We start from the raw sequence: 13,630 nt of genomic DNA, 5'->3' as shown, positions 1-13,630 counted from the left end.
TTACTTAAGGTGCACATTTAAGAGGCTGATTGCACGCACTAAGAGGAATAAGGACAGTGTTCTTCAATTTTGGAAGAGCCTTAACATCAAGGATGCAATTGGCATTATCGCAAAGGCCTGGGGTGGTGCCACTTAGAACTGCCTGCATGCAGTTTGCAGCTCTTACAGGACAACGATTACAATGCAGAATGCAACAGGGTAGCAGTTTGTGGAATAAAATCTTATATAATATATAAATATCATATATTTGTCTATGCGCAGCTTCTTTATGAAAGAAGAAAAAGGGTAAAGCAGAAAACTGGATGTCTTTTTTAAGCCAAAAGTCATCACACAGTCAGAACACAATGAGCCACAGCCATTCACTTCTGGATTAACTATTTTTCACCCTAATCCTGCAACCACAACTGCACCTTAAGTTGATGATGATGACGATGATGATGACCTTCAGCCGCTGCATTAACAACTGAGCAATCTCAAAACCCCCTCCCCTATCAAGTCATCTTTGACATTTTTTCAAGATAAGGTGTTAAATTTACTTTTATTTCATTATTTGATATGAATTAAACATTGAATCAAACCATGCTATCCTTTGTGTTAGGCTTAGAGTGATTTTGAGTGATATTTTTTGGTGGTCTGACCCGAACCCCGCTTTTCCCATATGCCCCATTATTTCTATAGTGCAATTTGCTATTATGTGATGTTGTGCAGAAACGCTACTATTGCGTTGGAGTTAAAGCCCCTGTATATTTAACGGCTTCTTGAAAACATTAAATGTGACAGAGAAATCCCCAGGCTCACTGTTCTCTGGATGAAGAAATATTTCCTCATTGTTGGCCTAAATGGCCCATATGGTATTCTTAGACTGTGAACTCTGGTTCTACACTTCCCAATAAACAGCAACATCCTTCCTACATTTATCTTGTCTAGATTTGTTGAAGTTTTATATGTTTATATTAGCTCACCCCTCATTCTGCTGAACTGCAGTGCATATAATCCGAATTAATTCAACCTGCATCCATATGTCTGACCATCCCTAAAAACAGTCTAGCAAATCATTGTGACAAAAATATTCAAGGTGGGTTTTTTAATGTGTATTAATGTCAAATTGTTCATTTTTTGCAATAATTTCAAATTCTATTAGGATCCTGGTTGAAATCGTCTATTATTTCTCAGGCCATTGTTAGATATTTTGCATAACTTAACAGTAAATATCTTTTTTTCAGTTGCTGTCCTAACACTTTTCTGTGAAAGCTTCAATCATAGATTTGAATTTTACTGACACTTTACATTTTCTTTTCCATTTTATGGCAACCCAGCGAGTGATGGTATTTTATTGTCAAGCTGGATCCAAGACAGAAGTCACTCAAAATCAGGTTATAGCCCAACAGATTTATTTGGAATTGCATGTATGATTTCAAAAAGTTTGCTGGGCTATAGCCTGGTTTTGTGTGACTTCTGACTTTGTCCACCTCAGTCCAACACTGGCACTTTCACAATCTGGATCTAAGCCACAGAAAACAAGATAGGTTTCTTTATTGTTAGAGTTTAGCCACTACTCGGCCTTGCAGCTCTTCTCACGTACCAGTCCCAACTGTTCCCCCTCTACACAAATCCTGCCACTTAATTAATTAAATAACCCCAATCATCATTTTAACTTCATGCTATATTAGAAGTATGAATGTACATTCAAAATTGAATTGCAATTTCTGAAACTGGCACACTTACGCACTTCTTCTGGGATTTGGATAGAATGTCAGTACCTCTGCTGGCTAAATGCATCAATACTTTTTCCCCTGTCCTGGGTCCTCTAGTTTATAGCTGGTCACGTGTATCAGATTTGTCTCCCTGTTCATTGATGATTGAATGGGTGAGCAAGTTCGAGAATCTGAGTTGAGAGTTTTCTGCTTCTACATCTGAGAGTTTATAATGTTAAGGAAGGTTTTTTTTAAAAAAAGTAAACCCTCACATTGATGGCATTGATGTGGTTTGATGCTCAATTCCACCCTGACTCTCACTTGTCCAGAACCCACTCCTAATTAAAATCCTGCCCACAGATTCGGAAAGAGTACTGATTCATTCAAAACAATTTCAACATAAATGAAAGTTCCTTTTAGATGTTTTAGGCACAAAGCTGTATGAAGTGCCGTACAATTCTTTGAATTATTAGGTATTCTGATAAAAATTTGCTTTTGAGGTGAATTAACATAAATCAGTTATGTTTTATGACTGCAGGCTCTTGCAGTAAAGCTGATAAAGATTCTGATTTAATGTTCACCAACCTTCATTATAAGACACATCTCATCATGTGTTGGCTGATGCACTGACTATCGTTCAATTAACTTTTAATAAGATTGTCCCCAGGGCTGCTCATTTAAATCTTTGTAGCATTGAACTACAAAGCAACAGTGCTCCTCATTTCAGTTTGACTTCCCCAAACAGTGACTGTGTTTGGCAAGTGCACTTTTCAAACAGAGTCCTTTGTACTTACTGTACGAACAGCCATAAACTTCAACTCTCATTCCTATTCTGCCATGTGGATTCCACTCAAGAGGGACAAAACGAAGCAGTCTTGCTTTAATGGAGTACTGTAATTTGTGTCGCACAACACCATCTGCATTGGCATTCCCTGTGAAAGCCTACAGAAGAAAAAGATAGACAAAAATTTAGGAAAGGAAGCAAGAATGTCTTGCTACTGATTTGAGTGGAGCAAGGTCAGAATGAAACTAAATATTTGAAAGGAACTTGAAGTCTCCTTCCAAAGGGTGTCCAAAGAGTGCTGCACCAATCAAGTTCTGTCAATTAGAAAGTAGAGGCACCATCAACTAAGTCCTCTATGAGCTCGTCTGTCTTAGTTATTTGTTTGTCCTAAGTGTATTAGTAAATGGCAATCAGGGGAAATCACTATTTGAAATTACGTTGAACATTGAAAATGATTGTGATTGCTCCAACTTAGCCTAGGTCTTCACAGCAGGACTTCCTTATGTTAACGCCCAACATCTTCATCTGTTCCAAGAATCACCTCCCTTTCACCATTACATGAAAAATGGGGACTTTCAATATTGATTGAAAAATTTTCAGTACCATTCACAACTTCTCAGACAAATGAAGATACATGTCCTTATATAACAACTTCTGAACAACTGAGAGACTTGGGTTATAAGCAGTAAGCAGCATTTGCACCACACATATGCCAGGTTATACCATCCCTACCAATGAGAAATTAACTAGCTCCACTTGATATTCAACAGTGAGTGTCATTGAATTCCTCATATTCTGCAGTCATCATTGAACAGAAACCTAACTGGACCAGCCAAATAAATACTAGAGCTAAAGTAGCAAATCAGAAGCTGAAAACTCTGTGGCAAGTAACTCACTTCTTGATTCCCTAATCTTTGTCCACCATCTACTAGGTACAAGTCAAATATTGATGGAATACCCATCACTTGGCACTCAAGAAGTTCAACATCAATATGCCAGGATAAAGTATTCCATTTACTTGACACCCTTTTTACCAACTTGGGCATTTGTAAATTCTGCAATTCCCTACCTACCAAAAATAAAAGTGTACCTCGGCTCCACAAATGGCTGTAGTTGAATATGTTGGCTCACCATCAGGTTTTTTAAGGACAGTAAGGAATGAGAAATAAGTGTTGTTCTTGCCAGTGATGCCTACAACTCACGAAAGAATGGAAGAAGGAAGTTTTGTCTGCTTGGATTATTAGACAGAGCTATTCTTAGAATTGATGCCTCAATGAAGAGCAAAACTTAGTTTCACACATAACATTCCATGACAGTCAACAGTTTGAGATACTTGTAAATTAATTTAAAGTTAGACTTAAACTTCATGTTTGGCCCTCAAAGCTCACTGGCACACATGTATGTGGTCCACTAAGGCAAAATAGATCAGTCATAGATTATAGGCTAGGAATAAATGATGATACAAAAGCAATTGCTTCAAAATTCAGATAACAGTGTGTGGAGCTGGATGAACACAGCAGACCAAGCAGCATCTTAGGAGCACAAAAGCTGACGTTTCGGGCCTAGACCCTTCATCAGAAAAGGTTTTCTGATGAAGGGTCTAGGCCCAAAATGTCAGCTTTTGTGCTCCTGAGATGCTGCTTGGCCTGCTGTGTTCATCCAGCTTCATACCTTATTATCTCGGATTCTCCAGCATCTGCAGTTCCCATTATTTCCGCTTCAAAATTGATGCTTTTCTTCATCATTTTCCAACTTTGCTTTTGAAAGCAAGTATGAACCCCTGTTGACATTTTGTTCTTCATTTATTATTTGTGCAAGGCTTCAGTAATTATGTTATTTTACAGGACAGACTACCCAAGATCAGGCTTCAACATAAGAATAACTAACAAATCACCCAAGGGTTTGCAGATTTGGTAGAGCTGAGGTTGAATCCTGGTCAGGGTTGAATTTGTTGATTTGCGTATTAGACAACTTGCAGTTGACCTCAATACCATCTCCTTAGGGGAGGGAAAATAGTTAGAGAGGGGGATGGTGTAGTTGTGATGAAAATGTACTGTGCCAGCAGCATAAATTGGGTTTGATGCAGATCAGCGATCAATTCTCCACTGCAGTTTTATGCTTGTTATTTTCCATCGCCTTGGAAAAATATTGCAAGAGTTTCAAATTCAAATCAAAGTCCAGAGCGTCCAAATGAAAATGGAACTGTTCTGACTAATACAATCACCAGAGAAAACACTTACTTATTCACCCATGTATCTTATAGCTAGTCTGGCTATCCCCGAGACCCTTTGACTTAGTCAGTTGACACAACATCCACACAATTTTGCAGCAGCGAGGCCATACATTCCCATCACTCTGGAAGAGAACTTACAAAGTTAATGGTAGTGCCCTGGGGAGTGCTGCTGAACAGATAAGTCTAAGGGTGCAGTTATATAGTTCCTTGAAATTGGCATCACAGGTAGGCAGGGTGGTGATGAAGGCTTTTAACATGCTTATCTTCATTGGTCAGAACATTGAGTATATGAGTTAGGACATCACATTATAGCTGTACAGGACACTGGTGATGGCACTTTTCGAGTATTGCATACAGTACTGGTTGACCTATTTTATGAAGGATATTATTAAATGGGGAAGGGTGTGGAATAATTCCACAGAGGCCAGTATCCAGTCATTAAGTCACCTTTACTTATACATGAAGAGTCCATGATCAAAGAAAGAGTAGGGCCAATCAGGGATAGCATAGGGAACTTGTGTGTGGAGCCTGAGGAGGTAGGGGAAGCCCTAAATGAGTTTTTTGCTTCTGTCTTTACGAAAGAAACCAACTTTGTAGTGAATGAAAACTTTGAAGAGCAGGTGTGCATGCTGGAATGGATAGAGATAGAGGAAGCTGATGCACTGAAAATTTTGTCAAACATTAAGATTGACAAGTCGCCAGGCCCGGACCAGATTTGTCCTCGGCTGCTTTGGGAAGCGAGAAATGCAATTGCTTTGCCACTTGCAAAGATCTTTGCATCCTCGCTCTCCACTGGAGTCGTACCTGAGGACTGGAGAGAGGCAAATGTAATTCCTCTCTTCAAGAAAGGAAATAGGGAAATCCCCGGCAATTATAGACCAGTAAGTCTCACGTCTGTCGTCTGCAAGGTGTTAGAAAGGATTCTGAGGGATAAGATTTATGACCATCTGGAAGAGCATGGCTTGATCAAATACAGCCAACACGGCTTTGTGAGGGGTAGGTCATGCCTTACAAACCTTATCGAGTTTTTTGAGGATGTGCTAGAAAAGTTGATGAGGGTCGAGCTGTGGATGTGGTGTATATGGACTTCAGTAAGGCATTTGATAAGGTTCCCCATGGCAGGCTCATTCAGAAGGTCAGGAGGAATGGGATACAGGGGAACTTAGCTGCTTGGATACAGAATTAGCTGGCCAACAGAAGACAGCGAGTGGTAGTAGAAGGAAAATATTCTGCCTGGAAGTCAGTGGTGAGTGGTGTTCCACAGGGCTCTGTCCTTGGGCCTCTACTGTTTGTAATTTTTATTAATGACTTAGATGAGGGGATTGAAGGATGGGTCAGCAAGTTTGCAGACGACACAAAGGTCGGAAGTGTCGTTGACAGTGTAGAGGGCTGTTGTAGGCTGCAGCGGGACATTGACAGGATGCAGAGATGGGCTGAGAGGTGGCAGATGGAGTTCAACCTGGATAAATGCGAGGTGATGCATTTTGGAAGGTTGAATTTGAAAGCTGAGTACAGGATTAAGGATAGGATTCTTGGCAGTGTGGAGGAACAGAGGGATCTTGGTGTGCAGATACATAGATCCCTTAAAATGGCCACCCAAGTGGACAGGGTTGTTAAGAAAGCATATGGTGTTTTGGCTTTCATTAACAGGGGGATTGAGTTTAAGAGTCGTGAGGCCTTGTTGCAGCTCTATAAAACTTTGGTAAGACCGCACATGGAATACTGCATCCAGTTCTGGGCGCCCTATTATAGGAAAGATGTGGATGCTTTGGAGAGGGTTCAGAGGAGGTTTACCAGGATGCTGCCTGGACTGGAGGGCTTATCTTATGAAGAGAGGTTGACTGAGCTCGGTCTCTTTTCATTGGAGAAAAGGAGGAGGAGAGGGGACCTAATTGAGGTATACAAGATAATGAGAGGCATAGATAGAGTTGATAGCCAGAGATTATTTCCCAGGGCAGAAATGGCTAGCACGAGGGGTCATAGTTTTAAGCTGGTTGGTGGAAAGTATAGAGGGGATGTCAGAGGCAGGTTCTTTACGCAGAGAGTTGTGAGAGCATGGAATGCGTTGCCAGCAGCAGTTGTGGAAGCAAGGTCATTGGGGTCATTTAAGAGACTGCTGGACATGTATATGGTCACAGAAATTTGAGGGTGCATACATGAGGATCAATGGTCGGCACAACATTGTGGGCTGAAGGGCCTGTTCTGTGCTGTACTGTTCTATGTTCTATGTTCTATGTTCTAATCCAGCTCCCTCAGAGCCAGGTCTCAGAGTGATCAGGATGCCTGACACTCCTGTTCTTATCTGTAAACCAGGGCTCCCTGGTTGGATCAGATTAACAGTTGCTATCAGGGAACTCATATTCTTTGATGTCCACCTGATTGAGCTCTTTATAATCACTACAGGGTGCAGAAAATGATGTTACAAGGGAATGCAGAGTTTGAGTCGTAAGGAGAGGCTGGATAGGCTGGGGACTCATTTCACCGGCGTGTTGGATATTGAGGGGTGACCTTATAAAGGTTTAACTTGAGTGGGGAAAGATTTAAAAGGGAACCTGAGGGGCAACTTTTTCACACAGAGGACAGTATGTATGTGAAATGAACTGCCAGTGGCAGTGCTAAATGAAGGTACAATTCCAAAATTTAAAAGATATTTGAACAGGTACATGAATAGGAAAGGTCTAGAGGGAATATCAGCCAAATGCAAGCAAATGGAACTAGCTTAGTTAAATAATTAGTTACAGAGAGCTGGTCGGCTTGGATTTGTACCAAAGGTCCGTGCTGTATGCATCTATGACTCCATGACCTAGGAATGTCTCTGAAGTGCAGAAGTTACTTGGGTTTAAACTGCAAGTTTAATGAATTAAAGCAGTTTGTAGCAGTTTTAGGGTCTAATATCATTTTAATTCTTTTTAAATAAGATCATTTCAAATTTTCTTTGCAAATTGTAAATGTAATAGCTTTTTTTTTATCCATTTAATGGCATTTCTATTTAATCATTCTCAGCCCAAGTTAGTTTAATGGTATCTAATGATTGTTAGTGAATGTCTGTGGGTGAGGGAGGTAAGTGGATAGGGTGCCAGGATGTTTAGGAGGAAGGTTGGTGGGGTAGCAAAGAGACAGGTGGGTGAATGGTTAGCATGGCAGCTAGTTAGGTAATTGGGGCTTAGGATGTGACAGGCAAATGAGGAGTAAGGTGAGTTGTGTAGGAGCTGACTCGGGTCGGAAGTACTGTTGGATGGGTATATCTAGTCAGCGGGGTTATGGGGGTCCAGGCAGGAGGCTGGGGGATTCGGCTGGGCAAGAAGTTGCCCTGGGTCAGGGGGCATGGAGTATGTGTGGACAGTCAGGATCCGGTCAGGGTGTCAAGAGAGGAGGGTGGTGTCACGGATTAAATGTCTTGGGGTCAGAAACAGCCTGGTCACTGTTAAGTTCCCAGACAGCGGCATGTAGTTGATTGTTGCATTCATAGCAGGTTTCCATTCTTTTAACTTTTCCTGGTTAACTCTCCAGGTGATTGCACCAGAGTCCTCTGAAATCTTCAAGTCTAACTTCGTGTTGTGACATCACATAACTGACCTTTGCAAGTTTTAACGTCCCAGTAATTTCCATGTAGTCAGCTGGTTCAGGACATTACATGTACCTGATGCGTAACTCCAGTCTCTACAGCTAAAACAACTATTTTCCTACCAAAAGACCTAGGCACAAATAAAAGTGACTGCGAGATGAGAAAAGCAGTCTCCAATAGAAGTTTGAACTATTTTTCTGCAGACTTTTGTTTAAATGGGTTTGGGAGTGGTGATAATCCATTGATCGAGTTCACGCCTAAGATTTCTTATACCTGGCTTTGGTTCACACTTTAGTGCCTCAGGATTCAGGATGGAGTAATTTAATGAAGATTCTTGTTGCTGATCAAAATTTGATTTCATCCTGAAGTAAATCATGTAACTGGAATTCAAGCGAGAATCATATCAACTCAACTGTGATAGCGTCTGTTGTATTACTATATAGATTGCACAGATGCAGGCAGTGCACCATTAAGATAGTTAGATAATATCATATGTCATGTTCCAGTATAAAGATCCTTCCCCTTACCTTCATGGTGCAGTGTGAAAGAATCAGTGTTGTGTGTAATAAGTCAGTCATGCAATGTAACTGTTTGATGTATGAGCATAAACCCTACACTACGTGTAAGGCTGAGATCTCAAAACAGTGAAAATAGATAGTGTTGTTATTAAACTTTAAGATATCTGACTTGACATGAACCCAGTCTTACTGGTATATGTTTCAAGGGTAATCAATACTGAAGCAACCAAACCTGATCACATTGGCAGTGTTCAATTGAAGAAATCACATCAGACCTCAACATGAAAGAGAGAAAGATGACTTGGTCATTTTATCATTTCATCTCTGGGTAACCTTAAACTCTATAACTGTTTCTCTTCACAGATGTTGACTGATCTGCTAAATATTTCCAGTCTTTTTCATTTTATTTCAGATTTCCTGCATATTTTGCACTTGTGTTAAGTAAATCAGAACAACTTTGGGCCATGTACCTTGATAGAAACTTTCAAGGAACAATTCTTTGTTAAATGCACTCACATTAGATCGTCAGTAAGTTGAACAATTTTCCAATCATACAGAATTGAGCACATCAAATCAAAACATCCTATTTATTTTTGTTACAAAAGGAATGCAGGTGAAAAGAGAAAATCAGTATCGATTATGTAGAAAACAAAGATTTAATATTGAAATACGGAATCAGCTAGAATTTCTTTCTACACAGAAAACTTTCGTTGAAGCAGACAGTTATCTTTCAGTTGGCCCCACTTGAGCAATTCTTCCTCAACCCACAATCTTTGCCATATAAAGAAATTGCAATAGTTGGAAATGTAAAAGGTGGAATTCCATGCACATATCCCCAGGAAACACACGTAATTGGATATAAAGTACAGACCTACTTGAAAAGATTGAGAAAACTTGACCACAAATGTATTCTGTGCATTACTGAATGATATGTAAAATTTATTTTATACCCAGTAATCAACTTCTGCCCTCAATGCATCTCAGTTCAATACAGTGGCTCCACCCTCAGGTGAGAGAAATATGCAGGCAAATCTCTTGCAATTAGGCTGGTCCAAAAAAAGGATGTAAAATTAAGCGGTGATAATGGGCACTGCAGATGCTGGAGAATCCAAAATAACACAGCAGGTCAAGCAGCATCCCAGGAGCACAAAAGCTGACGTTTCGGGCCTAGACCCTTCATCAGAGAGGGGGATGGGGGGAGGGTTCTGGAATAAATAGGGAGAGAGGGGGAGGTGGACCGAAAATGGAGAGAAAAGAAGATAGGTGGAGAGGAGAGTATAGGTGGGCGTTGGGGTGGGGATAGGTCAGTCCAGAGAAGACGGACAGGTCAAGGAGGTGGGATGAGGTTAGTAGGTAGGAGATGGAGGTGCGGCTTGGGGTGGGAGGAAGGGGTGGGTGAGAGGAAGAACAGGTTAGGGAGGTAGAGACAGGTTGGACTGGTTTTGGGATGCAGTGGGGGGGGGGAAGAGCTGGGCTGGTTGTGTGGTGCAGTGGGGGGAGGGGAAGTTCCCAAGCAGAATATGAGTTGCTGTTCCTGCAACCTTCGGGTGGCATCATTGTGGCACTGCAGGAGACCCATGATGGACATGTCATCTAAAGAATGGGAGGGGGAGTGGAAATGGTATGCGACTAGGAGGTGCAGTTGTCTATTGCGAACCGAGCGGAGGTGTTCTGCAAAGCGGTCCCCAAGCCTCCGCTTGGTTTCCCCAATGTAGAGGAAGCCACACCAGGTACAGTGGATGCAGTATACCACATTGGCAGATGTGCAGGTGAACTTCTGCTTAATATGGAAAGTCATCTTGGGTCACCTCCTCCAGGACTTCCAATTCCCTGCCCCCAACACCTCATTTTCACCATGGATGTCCAGTCCCTATACACATGTATTCCACATGCAGATGACCTCAAGGCCCTCCGCTTCTTCCTGTCCCGCAGGCCCGACCAGTCCCCCTCCACCGACACCCTCATCCGCCTACCCAAACTCGTCCTCACCCTCAACAATTTCTCTTTCGATTCCTCCCACTTCCTACAGACTAAGGGGGTGGCCATGGGCACCCGCGTGGGCCCCAGCTATGCCTGCCTCTTTGTAGGTTACGTGGAACAGTCCCTCTTCCGCACCTACACAGGCCCCAAACCCCACCTCTTCCTCCATTACATTGATGACTGTATCGGCGCCGCCTCTTGCTCCCCAGAGGAGCTCGAACAGTTCATCCACTTCACCAACACCTTCCACCCCAACCTTCAGTTCACCTGGGCCATCTCCAGCACATCCCTCACCTTCCTGGACCTCTCAGTCTCCATTTCAGGCAACCAGCTTGTAACTGATGTCCACTTCAAGCCCACCAACTCCCACAGCTACCTAGAATACACCTCTTCCCACCCACCCTCCTGCAAAAATTCCAACCCCTATTCCCAATTCCTCCACCTCTGCCGCATCTGCTCCAACGATGAGGCATTCCACTCCCGCACATCCCAGATGTCCAAGTTCTTCAAGGACCGCAACTTTCCCCCCATAGTGGTCGAGAATGCCCTTGACCGCGTCTCCCGCATTTCCCACAACACATCCCTCACACCCTGCCCCCACCACAACCGCCCAAAGAGGATCCCCCTCGTTCTCACACACCACCCCACCAACCTCCGGATACAACGCATCATCCTCCAACACTTCCGCCATCTACAATCCGACCCTACCACCCAAGACATTTTTCCATCCCCACCCTTGTCTGCTTTCTGGAGAGACCACTCTCTCCGTGACTCCCTTGTTCACTCCACACTGCCCTCCAACACCACCACACCTGGCACCTTCCCCTGCAACCGCAGGAAATGCTACACTTGCCCCCACACCTCCTCCCTCACCCCCATCCCAGGCCCCAAGATGACATTCCACATTAAGCAGAGGTTCACCTGCACATCTGCCAATGTGGTATACTGCATCCACTGTACCCGGAGTGGCCTCCTCTACATTGGGGAAACCAAGCGGCGGCTTGGGGACCGCTTTGCAGAACACCTCTGCTCGGTTCGCAACAAACAACTGCACCTCCCAGTTGCAAACCATTTCCACTCCCCCTCCCATTCTTTAGATGACATGTCCATCATGGGCCTCCTGCAGTGCCACAATGATGCCACCCGAAGGTTGCACAAACAGCAACTCATATTCTGCTTAGGAACCCTGCAGCCCAATGGTATCAACGTGGACTTCACCAGCTTCAAAATCTCCCCTTCCCCCACCGCATCCCAAAACCAGCCCAGTTCGTCCTCTCCCCCTACTGCACCACACAACCAGCCCAGCTCTTCCCCTCTCCCCACTGCATCCCAAAAACAGTCCAACCTGTCTCTGCCTCCCTAACCTGTTCTTCCTCTCACCCATCCCTTCCTCCCAACCCAAGCCGCACCTCCATCTCCTACCTACTAACCTCATCCCACCTCCTTGACCTGTCCGTCTTCCGTACCTCCCCACCTATACTCTCCTCTCCACCTATCTTCTTTTCTCTCCATCTTCGGTCCGCCTCCCTCTCTCTCCCTATTTATTCCAGAACCCTCTCCTCATCCCCCTCTCTGATGAAGGGTCTAGGCCTGAAACGTCAGCTTTTGTGCTCCTGGGATGCTGCTTGGCCTGCTGTGTTCATCCAGCCTCACATTTTATTATCTTGTAAAATTAAGCCCTGGCTTTCAGACACAGTCCAAACATAACTAATTTCTTCATTGCATTACTGCCATGTTTTGAACATTTTCAGAGCATTACCTTCAATGTAAGTATGTTTCACTGATGGCATTTTCACAACATCTGCACAAGATATATTTAAAAAAGCTTTCATATTTTTAGTTCTTAAATATGTTGTGTTTTACTTGCATTAGTCATATTCTTAACATTTTGAAAAGCAATGTGGAAGTTCAGTGCTTTACTTCAACTGATGTTGCTTGACATTATTTCTTTTCTATTAACAGCCATTTTTCCATTCAATTGAACATCAGTGAAAGTTTTTGGAAAACTGTGTATAAATTGAGGAGCAAATATTGGGCTGGTTGCCACACAGAATTCTGATATTCTTCTTAAAAAATGATTGCTTGAGATGTCTTCTGTCCAGCAGAATATGACAGCTGAGCAATTGTTTAATGTTTCCTCAATTAAAAGACATAAAACAGAAGGTGATAATGGGAACTGCAGATGCTAGAGAATCCAAGATAACAAAGTGTGAAGCTGGATGAACACAGCAGGCCAAGCAGCATCTCAGGATCACAAAAGCTGACGTTTCGGGCCTAGACCCTTCATCAGAGAGGGGGATGGGGGTCTAGTCCCGAAACGTCAGCTTTTGTGCTCCTGAGATGCTGCTTGGCCTGCTGTGTCCATCCAGCTTCACACTTTGTTCTCATAAAACAGAAGGTATCTGTTTTATGAGAACAAAGTACCTGAGTACCTGAATTAGCACATCACATAGATTTCCAAGGCCAGAAACTAATTGAAGTGCATTGTTCTCTGCTAATTGACGAATAATTTTCATCATATGCCAACATGAGTGATGGCTGCAATGGAGGAGTTTAGCCTACTTGAAAAATACATGTTTAAACCTGCAAATGAACCTGGCTTTGCCTGTTAGATATTACTTCCATTCAAAGGGGTGGGAGTATTTTCAAACATTACCTAGCTAAGGTACAAAAGAAACAATTCAAAAAGATCCTTCATGGCATCAATCATTCCACAATCTCCTTCATGATAGCAATGGTTTTTAAGCTTTTGAGTAAATATTAAATCAAAGGTAAGTGTGCGAACATGGCTCAACTTTTCTTGCTTTAGGATTTCCGGCGAATTCACATTCAAAGCTTGAGTGGGCAAAATGGCCT

General features: G+C 42.8%; 1 protein-coding gene across 3 annotated transcripts in view; it reads right to left on the bottom strand.

The window, feature by feature from the left end:
• LOC125454282 (contactin-associated protein-like 5) overlaps positions 1 to 13,630 on the bottom strand; it is an 821,154-nt gene that overhangs the window by 549,161 nt on the left and 258,363 nt on the right. For all 3 annotated transcript variants that reach the window (XM_059647522.1, XM_059647523.1, XM_059647524.1), the window contains one exon: positions 2,489 to 2,636. In XM_059647522.1, the coding sequence (XP_059503505.1) occupies positions 2,489 to 2,636 (148 nt within the window). The remainder of the gene's footprint in view (positions 1 to 2,488; positions 2,637 to 13,630) is intronic.

Source organism: Stegostoma tigrinum, chromosome 7 (assembly GCF_030684315.1).
Source record: "Stegostoma tigrinum isolate sSteTig4 chromosome 7, sSteTig4.hap1, whole genome shotgun sequence".
NCBI classification, from domain to species: domain Eukaryota; kingdom Metazoa; phylum Chordata; class Chondrichthyes; order Orectolobiformes; family Stegostomatidae; genus Stegostoma; species Stegostoma tigrinum.
This window is presented reverse-complemented; position numbering and strand designations above follow the sequence as displayed.